Below are 25,014 nucleotides of genomic sequence, written 5' to 3'. Positions count from 1 at the left end.
TAAACTACTTTATGTACTGCTGGGTAGTTAAATCCATAACCATGCGTCATATTTTACAAGCTGATCAGATGTTTTGAATGTAAAATCTGCCAAGTAACTACTAACTACAATACTACAATATAACTTTCTACTTGCTTCTCTACAATACACAACTGACAATTATACACACTGTATTTTCTGAGAATTTGGGACAATGCCCTTCTTTAAAGACAGACAGAGACTCTGACAGTACTTTGAAGAAGTAACAGAGTAACAAACAAAGTGGGACAGAGAGATCAGCAGGAAAAGCAAGCAGAAAATATGTCATCACCCTGGGGACATAAAAAAAAATTGTTTCAGAGTTATGCAAGGGAAACTGAAAAAAAAGAAAGTGAAAAGTAGAATATTTGCAAAATTGTTTCAGTGGAGTAAATGTTATTGTTTGCTTATTGCAATCACACAATCTAATAGTAATAGTCTGGCTTTTCACTTAGATTCACAGTAAAAAGCACATTCATCATGTGAATAACAAGTAGATTTTTAAACAAATGTGTTGACATCGCCATCTTGTGGAGAGACAAGAGACATACTTATGCTTGGCCTATAGGCTTATGTTTGAGCCACGTTTTTGTGTCCTTATCAAATCAATTTATTCCTAATATAATTTAATATTACCAGTTTTTTCTCACTCATATGTTCCCTTAAACATTGTCACTTCTTGTCCTCATGAAACAAGTGATAAACAAAGTCTTGTAGGCCTGTAATTTAAGAGATCTACATGTCACACCCAGTCTCTTGTGCATAGTATAATCCCAGTTTGTGTGACAGTGTGTGAACGAGTGAATTTTGGATGTACCACCCAAGGACTCATGTGGTCAGTTAGTTCAGCAGCAGCAGGGTCGGGGCTGTTGTGTCACTGCACATTAGAGCAGTGTGCTGGGCTCTGTTGAGAGGGTGAGACAAGGTGTCTGGGCCACCCACCCATGCTCCTCCACAGCAGCTGTAATTATAAACAGCGGTACAATGACAGCTGGGGAGGCAGATGTCAACAGCAACATTAGATTTCAATCAGCCTGCACAGTACCACCTCTGAGGAATGAGGAGGTGATAAAACCACGCTGCATGACAAAACCCCTCAAAAATGGGAGAAAAACTGTTATCATTCTCTGCAGAATTTATTGCACAAGATGTTGTTTTTTTTGTCTTAAATGATAATGCAGCAGGCTTGATGTTGCGATCATCACAAACAGACACAAAGCTCATGAGTGTGTAGCACTGAGCGATTGCTGCACAAGCCGGGAGATGTTTTTTGGGATGAAGTCTTGTCAGATTGTTTTTGATGCCCACTCTGTTGGTGAGATCAGGCCGGCTCCTTCGCTCCCCTCAGGGCGCAGGGGAGCAGTCTGGCCTTGGCATTTCACACTCGCTCAGCAGTCAAGGCCTGTGACCGTCTACAGACTTTACCGCCAACTGCTCCCTTATACCCTCACCCCTGTGTTTGGCCAATTATGAATATTCAGTTGCTATGAAAGTAATTCTGTCAGACATGCAACTGTCCAGCCAGATAATGTCAGCTGTGTTGTTTGTAGCATTTGAGGGGAGAATCTCACAAGGACGTGACCATTCTTCTCCTTCACTTTCAGATTTTGATAATATGATGATGACAAAAAGTAAAATCTGAGTGTAAGACGACCTACAGTAAATACAGTATATTCTTCCTTTCATGCTTTATTTCTTTCTATGTGTATCCAAAGCCTGATATAGGTAATTATGTGCCATATACCTTCATTGTTGTCAAAAAACAGCCATTATTGCACTCTGTAATATGTTCCTTCATGACCAAGAAGATGGGCACTGTACTCATTTTGAATCAATCCCACACATACACTCTGCCGCTGCTGTTAATACGCACAAGGACACCAAATGTGTATTAATCTTGCTGAAAATAGTCCCCAAAAATGCACTATTTGCACTTGTTTGTGTGATGTATGCTATAAACTTCAGTGCCAAGCTGTTTTAGAAAATTACTGAGTTTTTTTAATGCAACTATATATTAGTGGCCACTATTTATAGATTCATGTGTTCAGCAGGAATGAATGGGTTAAGGGCTGAGTAACAAAGACTTTTGTCAGGTCGTCTCATGAGATTTGTACAGTCATATAAATATACAGTATCTCCAGTCTTATCCTTTAATTAAAATGAACAAAACAGAATATACTGTATCACTATGGTCATGTGCCACTGTATGTATTGCTTTATAAAATATTCTGAATGTAGAGTAGGATATTCAGTGTTCACCTGGTCCTAAAAAGTAGAAAAAAAGATCACATAAATCTTAAATTCAAATGCAAATATGAAAGCTTTTCCTTCTCATCAACACTAAAAAAGCTGACATATTGTTTTAAAGTGACTTTCTTTCTTTCTTTCTGAGATAAATTACCTAAACTTACTTTAAGTATAGTGTACATGTGGTTGCCTGAGTGCATGTACACTAATATGTTGGATAGGAGCCATTACGGAAGGCAGAGAGAGGCTGGGCCATAAAGGGAGGAAGTCTACTGGCAGTCACTAACCTTGGTTGACTTTCACTTACTCTATCACAGAAGTGACCGTGATTACCGTCGTGCCACTGATGCCTTCATGTGATGTTGAGTCTTTGCTCTCTCATAAACTCCACAATAAAAAATGCTGATGTATGATCGTGCCGTATTACATATCATTTTTAATGTGTTGAAAACCCTTTTCAACAAAGCAAGTCAAGCACAATGGTGCACATAAACACATGTTGAAAGTTCATGAGCTAATTCACGAGAGTAGGAAAGCAAAAAAATAGCCTACATTAAGCATAACAATAAAAATAAAACAACAAAATACAAAAACAAATAGGCCACACAACATAAAAAGTGTCTATAAACAAGGTTAGACTGTTCAGAAAACACATTATTTGACATAATGACTTGTCCCTTCTTTAGTGTGTAATGGTTAACATTTACAATGTTGATACATTTTTTGATGCTGAAAGAAATCAGTCTGATAGTACTTGAGACAAGCATAAATTCAAATGTCTATATTTGTTTTGGTGTCAATTCTAGGGTTACTAAAGCAGTACCAGCAGAATAATATGTTGACTGCATCTTGAAAATGATTCGTATGTAAATAAACGCCCAGAAAAGGACACTAGTCAACAAAATGTGGAAAGTAACAGTATTTGTACATCAGAAATGTCCTCGGAAGAGCTGAGCAGCAGGTACAGGTTCATCCAGATGCTTCTTTCATTGCGATGTTCAGTGGCTCCACGCTACAAGCATATGTGGACCTGTGCTGTAGATTCAAGAGCAAGGATCCACTGTGTAAGCATGTAAAACTCTATTAACGTAATGACTTCCCTGTTTAAGTGGATTGCGGTTCATGTATTGAAAAACAAACTCAGTTACAGATGTCCTTGACAAACTTTCTTTTCCGTAGAAAGTGATATTTCTTATTTCTTTCACTGGGACAGCATTATTCGCTTGATTGTAGCACCAGATCTAGCTAAATGACGGGGGATTTAATTTGTTAGAAAAGATATGATGCAACATATTCAGGATGGATGTATATCTTCATAATCTGATGACAGACTATATTAAAACTGGCTTCATGTTGACACACCTTTCTTGACAGTTTTGTTTTTGGTTACGTCAGCATTTTGGCATCAAAAACCTGGTGGTGGTGGAGAACAGTGAAAACATCATGAAGGATTCAAGTAAATTAAAACTTTTTTTAATATCACTGTCCAGCATCGATCAACAGAAAAAGACAAAATTACTGTTTTTCTTACAACATCAGTGAATCTTGCATTTTTGCGACTGCTCTTTACTGTCGCTCCACCAATATGCTGTAGAACCAAAACCAACAGAGCGAAAACAAATGGTTTTAGCTTGATATATCCTCCATCTTAATGAATGATGTCAAGCTTGTCCGATTTGATGACAAGTATTTATTTATTGTTTTACAGATAACATACTTCACAGGGTTACCTTAGAGGTATAATCTCCTGACAGAACTCTGTTTTAACTTGTCGGAGCCAAGAGGGGAAGATGAACATACTTTATCAAGCACACATTGTAAACAACTGAGCAATATTTAAGTCTAAAATGGCGTACCATAGAATAGGTGAGAGACAACAAAATGTAAGTAAGAAGATGTGCCTCTTGCTTGCAAAGACAAAAGTTTCATTTTTACAAAACAAATAATGGTCACTGACATTTTTTCTACTTTCTTCTTTTAGTGGCTGAGAGGTAGAATGACGTATTTTCGGTTAAAACCAATGGTTGGATTTATTTACTTTATCATATCATTTCCTCATGATGAGTGAAAACATTACGAGTGAATAAGTAACCCCAGCCCTCTGAATATAATGTGAAATCTGTACAAACTTCTCCATCGATCGCAGTGTTGTTTTGATTTTTATTGTGAAACTTGTTGTTTGTATCCCAAATGTCCAACGTTATAAGCAGAGGAAATATGATTTGTTTTTTCTGGTTAGGATTTCACAGTCCATCTCCAAACTGTGCGACAGTGAATTCCTTTTGTTTAATACTGTGGATAGGAAGGTCAGTTCATGTTTTTTTTATGGATGAGGTGTATAGATGGATATATTCAGTTGGAAGTATCCGAATGAACGCTTCCGGGTCCTTCCGTGGGTGATGTCACTGACGAAGGAGTTGGAGCATCTTGCCAGCCACCGTTTGTCTGTGGAGACACGACAGGAAATAGTTAGCTTAATGTTAACAGAGAGTACTGTATGATACAATATGGGTATACAAGTATCTGTGAGGATAAGGTTGGCACTATTCTGTTTTTCTTGCAACAACAGATCACATTACTTGATTAGCTTAGCTTATTCCTCTGTGCCATAGACCTCCATTGTCATCAAAAATTATTAGACACACATAAATGAGGGTTCCTTCATTACACTAACGGGTACTGTAGTTTATTTTGAGTCATCCCACAGACACCAAAAGCAACAAAAGTGTATTACTCCACTGCAAAAAATAGTCCCCCAAAAATAAACTATTAACTCCCTAACTTTGAAAAATGTTTGCTAAAAACAATAGTGCCCAGCTGTTTTAGGACAATATTGATTTTATATCACCAGCCATATCCTTTAATTAAAGGAGTAATTTGAAATTCTGGGAATATGTTTATTTGTGTGTTAGATAAGAAGATTGATACCACTCTCTTATCTGTCCGTTCAATATGAAGCTTGAGGAAATGGTTAGCTTAGCTTAGGATAAAGACTGAAAACAGGGTAAAACAACTAGCAAACAGGCACCGATAAAAAAAAAAAAAAAAAAAAACCCAAAAAACTACCTAAAACTCTCTAATTGACACTTTGTTTGTTTAATCTCAAGGAAGTCCCTACCTCCAGCCAAGAAATAGTTTGGCACCCTACCCCTGTAAAACCGCAACTTGTCATCTTGACACTTAAACAAACAAGGTATTAGTGAGCTTTAGAGGTTCTGGCAGTGGGATTTTGTTACCTTTGGACGGAGCCAACTCAACTGTTCCAGCCTCATATTTGATAGACAGGTATGAGAGTGGTATTGATCTTCCCATCTAACTCTCTTCGTGTATTGCTTTATGAAAATATTCAGAACATAGAAAAACAGCTTTTATTGAAGATAGAAGGGGTTTTGAGTTGGTTTATTCTGTCCTAAAAGCAAAAAAAAATTAAAATGCAAATATGAAAGCTATAACAGTGATGTTTGTCCTACTGCTACTTGACAGTCAATACTAAAAACTGACAAACACTGTTTTTAAGAGACTCTTCATTAAAAATATTCTTGCACCACTTCCCTAATTTTTCCCTCCAAATGGCTGACATAATGTGAGATAAACAGAAAAGATGAAACGCACAATACGCAGACCTTTCATATATCTCAGAATATACCCCTGAGATGGTTGATAAAAGAATAAATTATCACAATAAAAAAATAGCTCTTTAAAATGGAAGCCTTCTCAAATCATGATAAAAGGTTGACTAAAGACCATTAAGGACATTAATTGCAATTTCCATGCTATTAGTGAGAGCTGGGAATGTGCTTTGGCAGCCTCTTATTTCCAAACCCTGTTATTTTGCGTACAGACTGTCTGTCATCTTATTCAGAAGCGAGAGGGGAAAAAAGAGAGAATGAGAAAAAAAACATTTCCAGTCTCTGGGAGAGGCAACACCCACCAGCAATTTGAGGGGTGTAATTGCTGTTCAAGGATAAAGAAGGAGATGTGAACCACGAGAGTTCAAGTCAGTAGATCTTAGAGAGAAAAAATTTCATCGGAGCTAAATAAATAAATAAATACAAGTACCAACACTTCATTCACAACTCTTTTTTTTCTTTCTTTTTAATTTTTCTTTTTAGAAAGTGTATTCACTATAAAAACACTAAGACCCTCATATTGTCATTACTATTATCAAATGTTGTTATTTTAATTCTTTTATTGTTTTTTATCAAATGTCATTCTTCCAAAATAAGTATTTCTACTAAGTCTGGATGATATGACTCAAATCTATATCACGACAAATTATCGCAATACATTCTGTGACAATAATGGTAATGATATTTTTTAATACATCACTGCTATTATATTTTATTTGATTGTTTCACAGCGGTTACGTTCTAAAGCACAAATAAACAGGCCCACACCTCCGCACAACCCTGCGGGAAGGTGCTGCGTTGCCAGATTTTGTGTGAATTCAGAGCGTCATCCTGTCCGCTGTGGCCTCTCTGCTCTGTGTGTGTGTGTAGCTCAGTCACACAGACCCACAGCTCTTTATACATTCATGACACAGAGACAGAGAGCAGAGCAACCTGGAGGTATGACCTGTAACCTGGTCGCTATGCTACGAGTCCCATCCTCACATCCTTGTTGTTGGCTGAGGGGCTACACACCCACTGCCCAAAGGGTGATGCTCAGAAGCGTCCTGAACACACAGCAAAATAATAAGAAAATAAGAAAATACAGGCAGAGGGCAGAGTCTCTGTAGATAAATACACCGCCACACACTTCTAGTGGGTCATAAGAGATGACTGAGAGGGATTATTTTTGTATGGGTCTTAACTTACTGTTGTTCTGTAGATATTTCCAAAAAATATATATGTTGCATGATAAAATAGTTTTTTAACCAGTTTCTCAAGCTGCTCTTATCCAGGTAGCTAGAAATGACATATATCCTCTTTTTGTAAAGCACAAGCAAGGTTCTTTTGTATGAAAATATAATATTTGTGAACAAAACATCAATAAGTATGTATATATAGAGGAACTTGAGAAACTAGTTAAATGTTTTTTTCATCTAGAATGTTGGAAGAGTCTTTAAGGATTTTTAGAGCAGCCGTTTGTTTTGTTAATCTACCTTCTGGCTTTTTCATTCACTCATTCATTCATTCATTCATTCATTCATTCATTCATTCATTTATTTTGACTCAAGACCATGATCTCATAGTATGGAGCACAGACAGAACATAACAAAAAAATAGCACACGGTGTGGCTAAAGTATAACAAATGTTATTTAAACAATGGAAGGACATTCTTCAAAAACAACTTTTGGCTTATCTGATTGTAATAACAAAATTAATTTAAACATAGATGGGCATTTTAAATAATACTTTGTCAAGCAACTTTCTCTGTAAATCATCATGCTTACATTCTTACATTCAAACAAAATATGATATTTGTCTCCCAGACAGTTGTAATTACAAAGTTTTATATGCAGCCCTTTATATCTTCCAGAGACAAGTGGGAAGTCGGGTGTTGTTCACCCTAAAGTTACAAATAGCCTGTCTGTAGTCTACTTTCGGTTTTCATACAACGGATACTTTTCCAATTTAAGCTCTTGTTTAAATTCTACACAAAGATCACATGCTTTCACACTTTTGAGCTCACTTTGCCACTAACTTCAACAGTTTCAATCAGTTGATGTTGTTACACTTTTTGTGTGAGCCAGAGGTAAGACAAACCACAGTCATCCAGTATCTGATTGAACTGCAAGACCCATGGCATAGACCATATTATTGCAGGATGTTGTTTTAACTTTTAGGGTTTTTCCAATGTATCTATTTTTTCAAACCCCCAAACTTCACATGCATACAACATAACTGGTGTAACTAACCTGTCAAAACGATCTAGTGTGACATCTACAGGTAAATCAAATGTTGTGCATTTACAAAAGAGGGCAAACATAGAACGGGAGGCTTGCTTATGCAGCTCCTCAATGGTATTCTTAAATGAACCATTATCATTCATAATGACACCGAGATATTTAAAGCAGCGGACAATCTCTAAATTTCCTTAATTGCATACAAACTTTAGTTCAAAAATTGTCGGGTATATATTTTTTTGAAAATGCTTAGTTCTGTGATTCGCATGTAGTGGTAATACATGAGAGATTCATAACACAACTTCACATTCCTACTAACACTTAAGTTAGGAGGTTAGTTTTGGTTTTGACATTTCGCGCATAGATTTTGTCAGCTTTCATTAGCACCCGGACAGTGTGTTGAACACCTATTTCCACTTGAGCCTGTTGCATGTTGTAGCGAGCTAGATGCATCCACATTCTTATTTTAGCACGAGGCGTGTTGCAGACTTGGCTGTCAGTGTCGCTGTTCCTGTGGATGAATGATCTGACCAATGTGCTTGGACTGTTAGCCCAAAGCCCCGCTCTTTCTGTCCCTGTGACTGTCGTATTGATTCTGTTCAGCCCTGCGCAGCCTGTCGCTATGGATCTACATGCTAACACACTGCCTCCAGTGTTGCCTGTCCCACCCTGACCAGCCCAGCAAGGAGACCTAGAAAACTGGCCCAGCCTTTGACAGGCTAGTTAAAGAGTTATTTTAAGAATTAGCGACTGGGAACTTTTTTTTGTGTAGCCAGCTTGGAAGGGAAGGGAGGTATGACTTGTCCTATAGTGCCAATGTGAGAGCAGCGTCGGGAGGTAGGATGACACCTGTGTCCTTGTTCCTGTCGACTGCAGGTGCCTCGCTAACGCTAATATCCTCCGACAGACTAGGAGCGTGTCCAGCTACTCAGCCTGGTAGCTGCCTCATTGCCTGCCACCCAGGGCACGACTGGAGCAGGGGGGGGCAACTGGCTGGACAACAGCCCAACCCCAACAAACTCTCCTAAGTGGCATCCCAGCATGCACGCAGAATTACACGATATTATACACATCCTGCAACTGGGGAATCATTGCAAAGTGAAACAACAAAGAAATGTTGAGAAGGACAGAAGGAGATTGTTTACAGGTCTTACGTTGATGCCCTGTGGACTGTACATCTGGCTGGCTGCGAGGCTGTCACTGTATCCTCCGGTCTGGCTGATAACATGGCGAAGGGTATCCACCTGGAACAACAGGGACACACAAACAAAAGGCCTGGTCTGACAAAAGATCCGGATAACAAAGACAGCCATGCACAAGGAAAGGTCAGTCTGATAGTAAAAGGGTACCATAAACAGGAAAAGGTTACAAACAGAGAATCAGAATGATTTGGCTGCTATTACAAGCTTGATAACAGACATTGCAAAAGGACAAAACTACAAAAAACACAACATGAAGTAACAAATTATGAATATATTTGTAGTCGTGGTTAAATAATACATCTAATGCAGACACATTGACCTGTTTCTTTTTTTTAACCACACATTGTCAATGAACTAAATACTCTCAGAAAACTTCACATCGAAACACGTTTGCCTGACATGGCTGCCAATAAAAATATGGCGTAGCTGAGGTAACATCACATTATTTTGTTGTAACAATTTTATTGGAATTCTGCCATATCTATGTTCTTCACATATTCACTGGAAGCAACTTTGCAGCTTTTGGCAGAGCAGCCAGCCAGGTTATGCATGACAACACACCTGCCATCTGGATTTCACAACAAATCAGACTACTCTACTCAGGAGGCCAATTTAGTCAAAGTTGTTCCTTCTTTTTTCCCCCTTTCATTCAATTGTACAGCTCTGGGAGTGAGGCCATTCTGACACATTCAGAAAAATAATCCTTTAGAAGGAACATGAGTTTCAATAATTAAGGGCCAACCCTGAAGACCACTTTACCTCCTATAAGGGTCATTCCTTTTGCATATTCATGAACGACCTAAAGCATTTGGAGAGCTGATCTGAATAGAAAAAAGGGGGGGGGTGGAGGGGTTGAGAAATGATGCCAAAAGCACTGAAAACAAATGAGAATATCACCTCGGGTAGTGATTCTTTAATCTATGGTGAGAGTTGTAACACTCAGAAACACTACGCTGGTCATCACTGTCCACTGGGGCAAGGTCAGGGAGCTACAGTGCACCAGTGGCTATGTGAACCCTTGTCAAGAGCGCTGATGAGTGTTGCACCGTTTCCAAAACTGTCTGCAGTCGTCTACTCAACTGTGGGTTGACAATGGCTTTTACATTAATGTAACGCTTAAGGCTACATGTGACCTCTGTTTCTCTGTGTGGGTCAAGTTATTGTGTTTCTACACCCTCAAACTGGTCAGTGGTTGAACATTTTTACATGTGATCTCAAATGCTTGTGAGCTTTCGGTCATGTCAGACACTGAACTTGGAAAGGCGCCTACCTGGGATTGTATGTTGGCCCCAACCTGCCCCCCTTGGTATGAGTCCCCATTGAGGGACTGCACACTCATGAACAAGTCTCCGGAGTTTGACATGTTAAAAGAGCCAGCAGAACCTGAGAATACACAGAGTCAGAGAAGAAAAGAGCAAGAGAGCAAGACAACAAATAACAGAAAAGAGAGAAAAAGTAGCAGGGAGGAAGAGAGGGACAGAAAAAGGAGTTAAAATGATCATGCATAAGCAAAAGTGCATTGAGTGGGTTACAGTAGTTTGGGAGGGTGGCAGCTATCGTGAAAAAGGGTATTTCTATAACCCTGCACACAACAGACGCAGAAGGTGCACATTAAAATATCTCCTCACCATAATTTAAAAGGAAACGAGAACCATGAGACAGATAATCATCGTAAAACTGTTTAAGTCCAGTTAAAGCGACCCTTATGGATTATATTATTGTTAAATGCCCATTCTGCTAGTGTTTCATTAAGGAAGTAATAATTGATCTGCAGGAAGACCCAAAGAATCGTCTTCGTCCTTTAATGGACCCCAGCTCCCCAGATGTAAAGAGACCATCGCGTAACTTGATTTCAACACCCGGTCCTAATCCAATACAGTTGCGAAGTCTCTATATGACAAAAGACTCCGCTTGCCCTTTGAGCAGCTTAATGGCATGCACGAGGTCAACCGGACAAGAGGCAGGAAAAATTAACGTCCACAAGACCAAGAGGTCAATAACAGAGAGAAAGAGAGACAGAGAGAGAGAGAGAAAATGAGGGAGAGAGTCAGTCAGCAAAGGCAGAGAGAAGAGAAAAAACTGAACAAGAAGGGCAAGAAAGCGAAACTACATTACTGTGTTAAGAAAGGCTTTCTGTTAGTCAAAATGAAACCACACCAGAGACAGAATTCTTGAGGTGGGGCTCAGGTATGAGCACATTATTGTACTCTATTGTGCATCTATCTGCTTTGGTATAAAAATGAAATCTTTGCTGATTCTTTTAATATCTATAGAGCTCCTGGTGATACAAGCTAGCCAGTCTGAAGCTCACCTGCTGAATTGGGAGTTGATGGGGAGTTTGCCTGGCTGCCGTGAGCAGAAACACTGGTTGCATTGACTGCGGTCCTCGCTGCGTACATATTGGCCTCTTCTTGGAACTTGCCGATGTTTTTCTTGTATCGGATTCTCTTGTTCCCAAACCAGTTTGATACCTGAGAAAACAGCAGTGACAAGACACAGTGGCTTAATTATAATACATTTTATTCGACATCTATACAAGCAAACATACAAAAGACAGGAATAAAATCTGATAACACTTCACTTGGAGTGTTTAATATTAATATTTGCTGGGATTTCTGCATCAGTTCATACACCACATTTTAACACAGGCTTTTGTGGCTGCTTTGACATAACTGTGGCTTCCAGTTGGGATGTTTTTTTTAATTATTATTTTTTATCACTATCCTACAACCTTCAAACTTGGAACCTTCAAAATGAAAAAGACACCAGAGACATGTTAGCCTGTCCAAATTTGCAAGTTTATCTTTAAATGTTTTTGATGGCTATGAATCTGACATAAGGGGAACTTCACGGACCAGCGCTATACAGTTTATGCCTGTAGTTGGACTCCAATGACAGTGATTAACTTGTTTGTGGCCGGTCATTAGTTTACGAGGATACAGATAACCTCTCTTATCATTTCATCTTACTGACCTTCATCTCTGTGAGGATGAAAATGATCACAAATATACAGTAGACTTATGCTGCAGATTGAACTGCATGCATATTGAACTTAAACTTGCAAAATAAATATAAATTGAGAGAGCAAAAATTCACAACTTATTAAAATAATGAATCAGACTGAATAAACTACTAAGTAAACGCAGCATAGTTTTACTTGAGTCAACGTTGACACTTTGATTATTATTGTCGATAATACATCAACTGGGTGCCACAAGCTACTGTAAGCTAAGCTGGACATCTAGTAACCATAACTGCAGTATTGTTTACACTAAAGCTCACCTTACTTGTAAAACCAATAAAAACTAAAACTACAAAAAAAACTCCTGGTTAAGTCAGATTTAAAATCCATCACATTTTTGACTAACTGATTTACCAGACGGTCTATGTAAATTCATTTGTTTATTCTGGTTACCTGTGACACTGTGATGCTGCATTTTTTGGCCAGCTCTTCTTTGGCCTCCTCGCTGGGATAGGGGTTACTGAGATGGGAGTAAAAGTACTCGTTTAGAATCTCTGTCGCCTGTTTGTTGAAGTTCCTCCTCTTTCGTCTGGACAGAGAGAAGCAAAGAGAAGGAGAGAATGGAAATTAAATAAATACTTAGAACAGAAATATATTAAGTAGATTCCTCTTCATTGAAGCAAGATAGTTCAGCTGTCAGAACAGTGCTTTAATTATTAAAAACTGTCAAAACAACAGAAAAAAAGACAGAACATAAACCAAAAACGAATAAAGATAAAGACACAGTTTGATGTCTGACCAGTGGCAACAGAAACAAAAATTTTAAAAAAAGCCTTTTCATAAAAAATAGAACAATTTGGAGGAAAGTGCATTAAATTAGAAGGATAGGCTTTGTACTACACATTCACATGGACACACACACAGACCTGGCATCGAGAAAGCGTGAGCGCAGGATCATGACGGCCTCGCAGGTGCTCTGTTTCAGCTGCATCTGGATGGAGCTGAATTTGCGGTGGATGATGCTGACCATGCGCTCGATCTCTTTGGGCGAGATGGGTCGTGTTCGAGACTGCTCCCTCAGCAGGTTCATCACATGGGTGGTGAACTCATTGCACGCCTGGATGCACAGACAGACAGGATTCATAAAAAGAATAACTATCACGGCGGCTCGACAGCTTCAGACAGAACAAAAGGATGAAATTGGATTCTGGAGGGACTGCGCCTTCAGTGGTAGGCCTTGGCCTCAGCAGAAGCAATGCTGACAGTATTACAGGAGCGGCGTAAGAGGTAGTAAGAATAGTCTAAATTAAAGCAGCAGACACAGCGCGAGGTTTCACGCCAAACAAATGTGGCAGTGGAGTCATACAGTGGAGGCAGCGAGACTCGCAGTGCTCTGAATATTAAAAAGACTTCTCTTCAATGGAAGCGAAAATGTGACAAGTGAGGAGAAATCTAAAATGACAGCAGGCTTTCAGTCCCGTTCACGTTCAAGAGGTTTAAACTGTCTCTCTCTCTTTTCACTCCATCTTTCAGTCTACCTCGTTCTCCCTCTGTCTGAATCAGTCACTGGATATGACTGCATTCAGAGTCAAGGTGTCTGTTGCTTGTCAACACCAGGGTTACGTCAGTCAAAGTGATGCACCGAGCAGCCGTTCTGCTTGCACACACACGCCAGACACTACTCACTCACATGCGTGCACGGCGTACGTAGCGTGGTGACACAAAAATGCTCAGGTGTATATTGACTGTGACAGTTAGCGATGACTAGCCTTCCTCAGAGAAGATGACAAACCCAGAAAGCTTTGACTTCCGAGGGAATGACAAGACGTTACAGTCTTTGGAAAAGAGCTGGTGTGTGACTGATATAATGGCTGCTTGCCTGCTGAAGATAACATCTCTGAAAGCTTGGCTTGTCACGAGTTGGTCTGCGAGAGCTGATTTCAAGAGCTTAGTTAAAAATGCTCAGGAAAATATCTCGTCCATCATTTATACAAACTTATTCCTATTTAGGCTCACAGATGGAGCTTTTTCCAGCAGGCATTGGACAAAGGGCAGAGAAATGTGCTAAAACACAAACATTCACTCCCACATTTACAACTATGGGCAATTTAGAGTCTTCAAATCACCTCAGCTGCATGTGCTCGCACCGTAGAAGGAGACACAAAGAGACTTCAGGAGAGAACATTCAAACTCTGTTTAGATAGAACACATACAAAGTCTCAAACCCTCATTATTTCTTTTATTTTTTTTGCATTTATTGATTCTATTTCTGGTATCCCAAAAAAAGAGATCAATTTTCTTGCTCTCCTCTGACAGGAGAGGTCAGAGGTCAGAGTCAGCTACTCAACATTGCCCCTGAAAGTGGAATGAATCTCATTTCTGTAGGTCAAGTTTATAGTGTAACACAAGAGATGTGGTCTGTATAATGTATCGCTATATGTTTTGTCCCCATGAAGAACACGAGAAGAGTTTTTGTAATTCATCAGTCAAGTCCCATTTTTGTCCATGTCAATATTTTATATGAAATATAACCTTTACACTAAATTCACTTATATTTATTGAGGGTTTCACCTCTACTCATATTTACCATCAGTCAAGACTGTTTTCAGCTGCTTTGAGCATTTAAACAGCAATAAATAGAAAATCAAAGTTAAAAAGTTGGCTAGATTTGGCACCTGGCAGACCCTATCAGAGGGATATAAACTTTCTGTAGTGAAAGAATGAGACAGACCCTCGGTGGGGCGCCTTTGTTGCGTAGGGGTTAAAGAGTCAGCCATGAACCGCAGTGTTGCCGGTTCTCATCCAGCCTGAGACCTTTGTTTCATGTCATTCCCCATCTCGCTATCCATCAATTTCCTGTCATCTCTCCAATAAAATCATACAAATGCCCATAAATATTTTAAAAATTAGATCATTGTTCCCAAAGGGGGGAGTCAACACACTGAGGTACAGTACTGCAGAGGATTCCCCTGAGTGTTTCATTGTGAAGGGGACATAAAATACTCGAAAATTAGATCCTGACAGTGTCTTTCTTATGGATACTTTAACAGGGCAGACACTGCCTATCATGGGGACTTTAAGGCTTTCTAGATGATATAAAAGTGGTGCTGGCCAAAACATGTGGCAGGTTGGAATCTTACCAATGCATTTCAGTATTAACTGGTAAAATAAAATATATTACAAATAAAATGGCCAAATGAAAATCTGTTGCAAGAGAAGGGACTGAGCTAAATTAGATATGATATACTATATCTGAGGAAATGCTGGAAGACATTTGTTGTTGTTATAAAAACAAGGTTCCTCTTCCCCACCTGTTCATACTTCTCCAGCTCTGTGTGGTAAATTTGTCGGATCTGCGACAGCTTGGCCCGGTAGTCGGAGTGTTCTGCTGAGTTATCGGCACCGACGCCACCGGTGGCTGCTGCTGCGGCTGCTGCAGCTGCCGACCCGCCGCCTTTCTCTGGCCCGGCCACGCCCTCCGCCAGCAGCATGTTGTCCAGTCGCATCAGCTGAGGATCTGGAGGTTCCTCCTCCTGGGCACCACGGATACTGAGCACTGTGGGGGACAGGAGAAGATACAGTAGCATCAAAACAATGATACTAAACATCCTCATTTGTGTTTAAAATAGCTCAACAAATGACTGAACAGCAAGGCAGAAGAATTTTACGATGACTGAGAGTCTTAACTATTCCTCCTGCTTCAGCCTACCAAGTGAACCCCTTGAAATATGGCCGTCGTTTTAATAGTTCAAGTCTGTGCCGTAAAAACCTGCAGCCTCACAGAGGCTGGCAGCTAGGCAAGACCATAAAACTATCATTTCATTGATTCTGACTATCATTTCATGTAAAAAATTAACACAGCCTTCCACCAGAGTTCATCTTTCATTGCTCTCCTTATGCTCAGACTATGTTTAGTTTCTGGCTGATGGCTTTATTATCTTGTCAGATGTTATCTGAAAAGGGAAAACAAACTAATAATACAAGTCAGACGCAGTATATTAATGCAAAGACACCTGGCTCAAATAAATCAGTGAAGGAGATTACAGAACCAGGACTAAATCAAACGGTTTCAATGCAAGATGAAGATACACAAATTGAAGATTTAATGACTGCAAAATAGTGCTTGTTCAAAAGGTAAAATGCTTAAAATTCACTATCAGTGTTTGTTATTTTAACACTCAGATATTAATAAAACATTGATCAGTGATCAAACATTTCTTCATTTTGGATTGTTTCTCTCATATCATATCATGTAAAAAACTATTAAATCAGCCATCTAACACCTCACCTGGAACACCAGCGCTGTATTCACAATGTTGTCATCTTAATTTGCCCTTTACCACTGAGTCTGAGGTCTGTTTACACTCTTGTTTAGCTAAGACAGTGTTTGAACCTGCAATGAGCCTTCACACACCCACAGCTCTCAGCTGACACTCGGCTCCCATAGTGTGAAGAGTGAAGGGTAAACACAACAAAGACAGGCCTGCTGAGACGGACATGCACAAACAATGTACAGCACACGCAATATCAAGCTAATGTACACATACACACATCCAGATCACTTTCAATCACACTCAAGCTATTTTTACTATAGGTTTAAGGTATAAAACATACAGGTGTTAATGTGAGCTGTGATTTTTTCTTAAATCTGAGGATGAGCCATATTGCCCTGCCTCTTTCTGCCACCAGAAGGCTCCCTCGGTAAAGGAGCAGAGCGTCCTGCTTTTTCTCAGAGGTGCTGAAAACAGCCGACCAGGTGCAGCCCTCCATTCCATCCACTGTCTTCAAGGACAAAGACAAAGCTCACACCGCCACAACATCCTTCATATATACTTTAATCTACGCTTCTATCAAGATGGTTCAGGAGGACGATCTAATACTACATACTGTATGTCTCCTCCATGATGACAGAAGACAGTGAGGGTAAATGACAGGTTGTGTGACAGAGCACTAAGCCGTATTGTGCCCCTCAGACGGTCACAGCGACGGCTCTTTTGTAATGAGGATGTAAGGTTGAGTCGCCCTGTGACCTTTCTGGCGAACAGGGGGTCCAGATGGATTCCTGGGGAGCTTGTCTACCCTGGTTCCCCTCTTTTCACCCCCTACACCGCCCCCACTGCCCCTTTCCTTCCTTCTCCTTTTCTCCTCAAGCAATAACATCATCCATTCCCATCAGCTCCAACACGTGAGCAAGCTCAGCTCAAGAGGCAAATGTCAATGGCTATCAGACGGCTGGAAAAGGTCAGGAGTTCAGATGGGGAGCAGACGCGTGCGTGTGTGTGGGCGCATGTGTGCCGGTAGGGCGTGAGCCAGATGAATATGTGGATATTTTTCATGTGAATCACACCAGCGGGAAATTATAACACTCGGCAATTTGATTCTGACAAAATAGTGGCACATCCCAACCAGAGGGGGAATCTAATGAGCCTAAGAGTGATTTATTCATTCCCTCCAAGTCCCTGAGAGCACAACTAAAAGCATGAAATGGATTAAATAAATACAATTAATAAGGAAAATCAAACAATTCACTGTGCTGTGGCATAATTACCCTAACCACAGCCATCAGCTTTATTTATTTCTGTTCAGTAATAGCAATGAAATCGATTAGGCCTCAATGCCAGTCAGAGTGCTTGTTGTGAACTCTGCAACCATGGACTAAATATTAACATAATCACCTGATAACCTGCATAATAACACTAAAAACTTTTTATACACACTTTCATGGGAAAGACAGAGGTCCATACTGCGCTGCGATCCCTTTCCTTCATGGACAGTCACAGATTAGTATCTATAAAAGGAAGATGGCCATCATCTCATCTTGATCATTACCGACAGACTTAATTGAACAATGAGAGGACACAATTCCCCTCTCTGTCGCTTCCTCCCTCCCTCCCTCTCTCCCTCCTTCCTCCTCTCTCTTCTTCTCTCCTTCCCTTTGTGCATGCTCTTGTATAATTCCCTCCCTGAGATGTGAGGCAGTAAACCCAAAAAGGCAACGCATTAAAAATGAATACGTATCATAAACAATTCTCCAGCCGTTTCCTGAATAATGAATGGAATTCTAAGAATAAGCCTTTGTTTTGGTTATTGACAAAATTAATTTCTGCTGTTTTACTTCCTTAAGAGTTGGCTCATACCCATCGCCACACTGCCTGCTGTTTGCAGACAACAGGAGTGTAAATAAACATGACGATTAAGCCGCCCACTCATACAAGGAGAATCAAGGTGCACACAAACACACACTTTGTGCACAAATATAAGCACTCATATAGGCACACACACGCAGGAAAAATACACAGCTATGCACATTGGCAGACTACCCTGAGCACCCAGCCTGGCGCCCTGCGAGTGCTTTTAAATGAAAACATGTTTAATTAATGATGTTGAAGTATTCTGTCACAATTAGGAAGATTTACGGTCAAACAAGGCAGCAGTGATGTCCCTGACAGCCATGATGAAAGTTTACCCTTCGTGCGTCTGACTGGCAGCTAGCAGCCAACGCTGGACTGGATCCATTTCCCATCAATACAGTAATGCAATACACTCCACAGCACTGTAGTGTATGCATGTGTGTGTATGTGTGTGTGTGTGTGTGTGTGTGTGTATATGTGTGTGTCCTTCCTTGTCTAGCTCTTGTCCACATCACATGACCCCAGAGAGGGCCAGGCAGTGGCTGTGCTCTCTATTGATTGTGTGGGCACACGTCATCTAGGGTTTCAGCAGTTAATAAATCAGGCCTGCTCCTGACACAGCCGTGTGTGTGTGTGTGTGTGTGTGTGTGTGTGTGCGTGTGTGTGTATACATCCATGTGTGTGTGGGCCTGTCACAGACCAGTCAGCAGGAGTGAAAGCGACAGCCACATGATAATGTAACATCACCACCATTCATCCCTGCCACACAGCATTCTGAGACAAAACAACAACCTAGGAACCTGAAAAAAGCAGCGTGATTTACAGCAGACATGACAAGTATCACTAATACAAAACCTCCCCTCCTTGCTCCTTGAAGGAGTTCAGCATCCTCTCATCTGCATTTCATACTAGCAGTCTTCATAAGATGCAGCATTGTGCCGTTTTTCATACTGACCCACACACTGCAGCTAAGCGCTACAGCGCTAAGCAATGCTATTATCATTAGTGAGGACACTACATTAATATTATGTTACGCTATATCCCATTTACAGCATACATTACTATTTTTACTGAACTGAATCTAAGCTTTAATGAAGAAAGGACCATCATCATGAAATTACAAATCATACCCCACAACTAATTTAAGTCTATGTCATGAAAGCTATTGTTGTGTTTTCAATATTTTGTTGCTCCAAATGTTCTGTACTAGCAATTTAGAGGTCTTGAACAACGCTAGTTTTGTACTATATTGCAATGTAAGCTGAAAGCTATAGATTTGCAGTCTATCCATGAAGTCATGAGAACTTTCTTAGGCCAAAAATAAGTTGTTAAATGTTATCTGAACGCAAGTAGCCATCCAAGAAGTTTGTCTAAAATGGCAAAATTGGGATTTAAGTCAGAAACTGTCTGTTGAAAGAATAAGTCAAAACGATTATTTTCATTATCAATGCATATGCAGATTACTTTCTCAATTAATCCATCATTTATTTTGTCAATAAATGTCGGAAAATATTGAAAAATGTCCATTACAACTACGTAACGCCAAAGGTGATGTCTTTTTGTCCAAATAACAGTCCAAAGTCGCAAAATATAAGACAAAGACAAGCAGCAAAACTTTAAATAAGGTGATATTTGTCATTTTTGCTTGAAAATTGACTCACACAACTAACAAATACAAGCCAATTAATTTCCTGTCAACTGACTAATCAATTAATCAGATATTTTGTTCCAGCTCTAAAGAACAGTATGAATTTTTTTTGATGGCAGCTTTCATTGCAAAGCAGTTTTCAACACTCAGTACTATTGACTCAAAAAAGTATTGAGCTTCAATACCTTCTCCTACCAACAATGCAATCATCATAAAATGCAGCATTGTGCCATTTTTCACACTGACCCACACACTAGAGGTAAACTACAGTGCTAAGCAATGTTATTATCATTACTGAGAACGCTAAATGAATATTGTGCTGCATTACATCCAATTTACTGTATATGTGGCCATTTCTACTGAATTAAATCTGAGCTTTAATAAAGAACAGACAATTGTTATGAAATTACTAATCATGGCTCACAATAAAGTATATGGCATGAAAACCATTGTTATATTCTCAGCGTTGTGTTGTTTAAATAGTCTTTAAATGTTCTGTGCTGTAAGCTGAAAGCTAGATTTGTGGTCTATCCATGAACTCATGGGAAACTTTCTCAGGCCCAAAATGTTCCCTCCATCACCAGATAATGGGAAGCTGTACAGCCTCAGTACACAAGGGCATAGTCATAAAGTACCTCTAAAACAGCTTTATGTTTTATCAGCCATCTCGAGTATCATGTGCAGAAAGGGGGCAGAGCTGGAGTGCTGTATCTGACACTGGGTGGGGGGATGGGGGATACCAAGGACAAGGAAAAACGCCAAAGAAATACTGGAGGGACACGGAGAGACAAGGAGATGTGGATGGTACAGGCAAGGAGGGAAGAGAGTGATGGAGGGAGAATGAAAGGCGAAAAATAGAAATGGAATAGGAAAGCGAGGTGTCAATTAAAAAAATGAACCCCAGTGCATTTGGGAGGTGACAGCTGGTGGGAGACGAGCTGACAGGCGTCACATTAGGCGGATTTGGTGGCCGCTCCCCTCATCCCCTCCTTTTTTTTTTTTTCCTCCTCTCCCTCTGTCTCTCTCCCTCTCTGGCTTTCTCCACTGGCGATCGGTAGTTTCTCATGCGGCAGTAGTGGCGGCGGCGGCAAGCGAGACAAGAACTCAGCTTGGTGTTTTTCAGAACAAGTTCCCCCTGCAGCTACTCCTAATAACGGTAATTATCGTCATCATCTGAGGCTTAAGCAGGCCAGTTTGAGGCCTGAGGGGCTGGCCTGATAATGAGGCAGCCAGCGCCAGAGGAGAAGACCATTCAGAGCACCGCCCTGCCACCAACGCAGAGCACTCCCATTTAAAAACCTTCATTAAAATAATTCATTATTCAAAATAGGCAATACATTAGCCCCCCGGCTGTCAGTCTTTCTTAAGGTGTCTTAAAATATATATCTTCTTGATTGAATCAAACTCATGCTCAGCCCATGCAGTTTCAACAGCTCCAGGCTGCACTGGAAACCGCTGTGTCTGAATAGCTGAGGAGAAGTCACAAGCTTGTGGAGCAGCGAGCAGCACAGTCAGCCTGCTAGCAGAGAGACAAAGACATCTCTATGGAGAGAGGGCCACACACTGGAAAACACAAAGTACACAAATGAGTGATCACACTAACTTTTTGATAGATCTTGGGCAGGGCTTGATACATTTAAAGTACTTTTTTCAGGCGTTTTTGCCTTTATTTGACAGCAGACAGTGGAGAGGTAACAGGAAATGAAGAGACAAACAGAAGGGATGACAATAGGCTAAATATAGGGAACCAGGGAAGTCTGTCAGCATCTTCGAACCCAATAGGCCACAATTTATTCTTTTTTCAATCGTAACCGCCAAACCTCTCAGTGCATCGTTGCTTAATTTTGTCTTAAATCCTGTGCCAAGCAAAATCATTTTACATAGAGTAGCTGCACTTTGCCATAAGAATACACTAATAAAACTTTGCAAAGTTAGTATTTAGATCAGGAAATATTTGATTGAAGAATCAATTAAAAAAAAACTAAGAACAAATGTTTAATACTTGACTTTACATACACATTTTGGTTGGTACTTGGAGGATTAGTATTATTAGTCTTTAGTCAATTTGCTATAAAAATGTCCCAAATTACTGCAGACAATCTTAGCAAGATTTCCTTAATGTATCACATTTGTCTTATACTTCTCCACAAATAAATGCAGCCTCTAATCAAATGTCAGCCGGCATAGTGATGCCGTCCCAGATAACAGTTGGTGAGGAGGTGACGAGTGAAGCATTCAGAGCCAGGAGGAGATGTTCCATGACAGTTAGCGTCCTGCCCGCCCTACAAGCCCTCCCAATGCACCAGGACAAGACATGAAACAAGAGGTCCGGTAACACAATCCTCCTAAAGTCCCCGTGGTGTGTGTTCCTGTGCATGGCACATTTCATAAGGCTCCGCTCTTTGACTGGTGATGAGTTTATGCGAAGGTAATTAACAGTAATTAATCCTTAATTACAGCAATTAGCAGAGTCGCAGTAAATTAAGCGACATCTGGAGGCATGGTACAGGGTAGGGGTGGGCTTTTTTACAAGGGGTAGATGCAGAGTCCACGTGAAAGAGATTGTTTAGGTCTACCTGGGATGCCCGGGTTGCCATCCCTGCCCCAGGCGGTCTGTCGGGACCTGTGATAGACTGTGTGGCTCTCAGAGGTGGGTGATGGGGCAGGGTCTGATGAACACGGCGGGCTGAGAGAGGAGGTTCATTTCTGAACAAAATTGTTTCATCTCGGGGAGAAAGGCTCCCTTAAGCTACCACGCAAGGACACCCACCATATGGCCGCTCATAGACAATAGTGCTTGTGGTTCTGCTTCGCTGTGCTCGGCTTCACTCGACAACATGTGAACATGCGTTTTACACTACGTCGCTAGAAAGCAAACCTGGCTCGCAGTTTTCCTCTCTGGAAGAACCAAAACTGCACAAACCATCCACACAGAGAGAACAGAACCTGACACACAGATGCTGCTGGTGCGTTATTATCATCCTGAGACCATTCAGAGTCACATGGTTAAGTCTGTAATATCCTCTACTATTAAAAAAGATTCCGAGTGGTTACTTAGATTATCCCATGATGCATTTCATCTCCACTGGGAGCAATAACTTCCATGATGACAATGCTCCTCTCCATAAAGCACAAGTGGTCACTGAGTGCTTTGAATGGCATGATAATGATGTTAGCCATATGCCTCTTCTGTAAATAGATATGATCATGTTGTCTTTTCTAAATATAGATACGTTCCAAAGTGTGCATCTACGTATATATATCTGTATATCTCAGGTCAAGCAAGTGTTACGTCATAAAGTGAATATCTTTCAAAGGAGGATCTAGATAATATGGATTGACAGGTAACGTTGGTTATGATAAATTCTGATGTTGTGCTCCTCTCAGCTGCTCTGGAGTTGCTGTAACACTTTCAGCTGCACCCCAGTTTAAAGCAGTTTAAAGATCATATGGGTTAAAACATTGGCGGCCCTTTTAGCTTCTCTCATTTCTAAGCTGTCATAGAGCAGAAGCCCTGAAGCCCTCCACAAGTTCAGATCACACAACCACAAAACTACAAAGGACACTTTTGTTGTCCCATGACAAACCATGGCAAAGCTAAAAATATCAATATACTGTCAGTGTGGTGGGTCTTGCAGAATGACATTCCAGAGTGAAATTAAGGCTGCAATGAATGGCTGCTTTCATTACTGAATAATCTTGCAATAACTTGAGAGAGGAAGCAAAGGTCCCCAGACGGACTCGAATCCCCGGGTACATTGTAGTTCATGATCAGCGTTGTAACCCCTTAGTTACATGGGTGCCTTGCAATATTTATTTTTAAATAATCAATTAATTGTTTAGACTAGGGCTGCGACTAATAGGCATTTTCATTATCACAACATTATCAGTTTGTCTATAAAAATGACAAAAAATAGCCAAAAATGTTCATTTTAATTTCCCAAAGCCCAAGGTGATTAATTAAAACAGCTGGTTTTGTTCAAGAACAGTCAAAAAACTAAAATGTTATCAGTTTTCAGTCAGAAGAAAGGCAACAAAACCTCATAACTGAGAAGCTGATGAATAACTTCAATTATTAATCAGTAAAAAAAAAAAAAAAAGATTAGTAGAAAAGTAGATTTTTTGACTAATCTAGTAACTGCGTCAACTCAAGATTAAAATACTCAAGATTTGTACACTGATGTAATTGTTTTAAGCAAAAATGACTCATCAGTCACGTGTTAAAAGCGCCTCTATTTACAGTACCACGTTATAAGGTAGAATCTGGCAGGTGGACCGATGCCATCCAAATGTTTGATAGGCTATGAGGAGCCATTAATACTGTAACACTTGAAGGATTCGCTCCTGCAGGAAATAAAGTCTCTCGCTGCATTTATCAGGGAGCCTCCCATCAAGGCAGAATGAGTCAAACCGGCTTTGTTTTGCTGTGTGTGCAGTTTGTTTGGACGCTGTCACAACCACAGAAATCCCAGTGAGGTTTACTGTTTTTACCAGGCCTGGTGGCTCAAAAGACTAGTGATGCTTAGTCTACCCCTGGCTGTCAGGAGAGAAAAACAATGTGAGGGATCACTGTGCATTAGTGAGACCAGCTCCATCTCACACTACAAATTTCTACTAAAAAAATCAGCGCTACAAATTTTGCATACACATAATAGGGTCCTTAAAACTCACTAAACACCATCAGAACTGTCCTGATGCAGAAATTACACAAATAATATATGACTAATGTTTGCTATGAGAAGCAAACAAAGACAAAAGCAAATACTCCCGGTTCATAGCACTGCTGTACAAATTCATACGTTGGTGTGTGTGTGTGTGTGTGTGTGTGTGTGTGTGTGTGTGTGTGTGTGTGTGTGTGTGTGTGTGTGTGTGTGTGTGTGTGTTGAGGGGGTCAACTTAGGACAAAGGTTTAGAGCTGTAACAATGAATATGACGATGCGATGCCTGCAGGCAGAGA

At 40.3% G+C, this 25,014-nt stretch overlaps 1 protein-coding gene across 4 annotated transcripts in view; it reads right to left on the bottom strand.

The window, feature by feature from the left end:
* Positions 1-3,935: 3,935 nt before the first annotated feature.
* pbx1a (pre-B-cell leukemia homeobox 1a) overlaps positions 3,936-25,014 on the bottom strand; it is a 77,458-nt gene continuing 56,379 nt past the window's right edge. For 3 of the 4 annotated variants that reach the window (XM_042428218.1, XM_042428220.1, XM_042428219.1), the window contains 7 exons: positions 15,590-15,834; positions 13,205-13,395; positions 12,732-12,867; positions 11,628-11,787; positions 10,587-10,699; positions 9,269-9,358; positions 3,936-4,710 (listed from right to left, as the gene is read on the bottom strand). In XM_042428218.1, the coding sequence (XP_042284152.1) occupies positions 4,618-4,710; positions 9,269-9,358; positions 10,587-10,699; positions 11,628-11,787; positions 12,732-12,867; positions 13,205-13,395; positions 15,590-15,834 (1,028 nt within the window). In that variant the 3' untranslated portion in view covers positions 3,936-4,617. The remainder of the gene's footprint in view (positions 4,711-9,268; positions 9,359-10,586; positions 10,700-11,627; positions 11,788-12,731; positions 12,868-13,204; positions 13,396-15,589; positions 15,835-25,014) is intronic. The other variant, XM_042428222.1, reaches the window with a different exon arrangement.

Source organism: Thunnus maccoyii, chromosome 12, assembly GCF_910596095.1.
Source record: "Thunnus maccoyii chromosome 12, fThuMac1.1, whole genome shotgun sequence".
In the NCBI taxonomy this organism is placed as follows: domain Eukaryota; kingdom Metazoa; phylum Chordata; class Actinopteri; order Scombriformes; family Scombridae; genus Thunnus; species Thunnus maccoyii.
The sequence above is the reverse complement of the archived record's forward strand: the minus strand, read 5'-3'. Positions and strand labels throughout refer to the sequence as shown.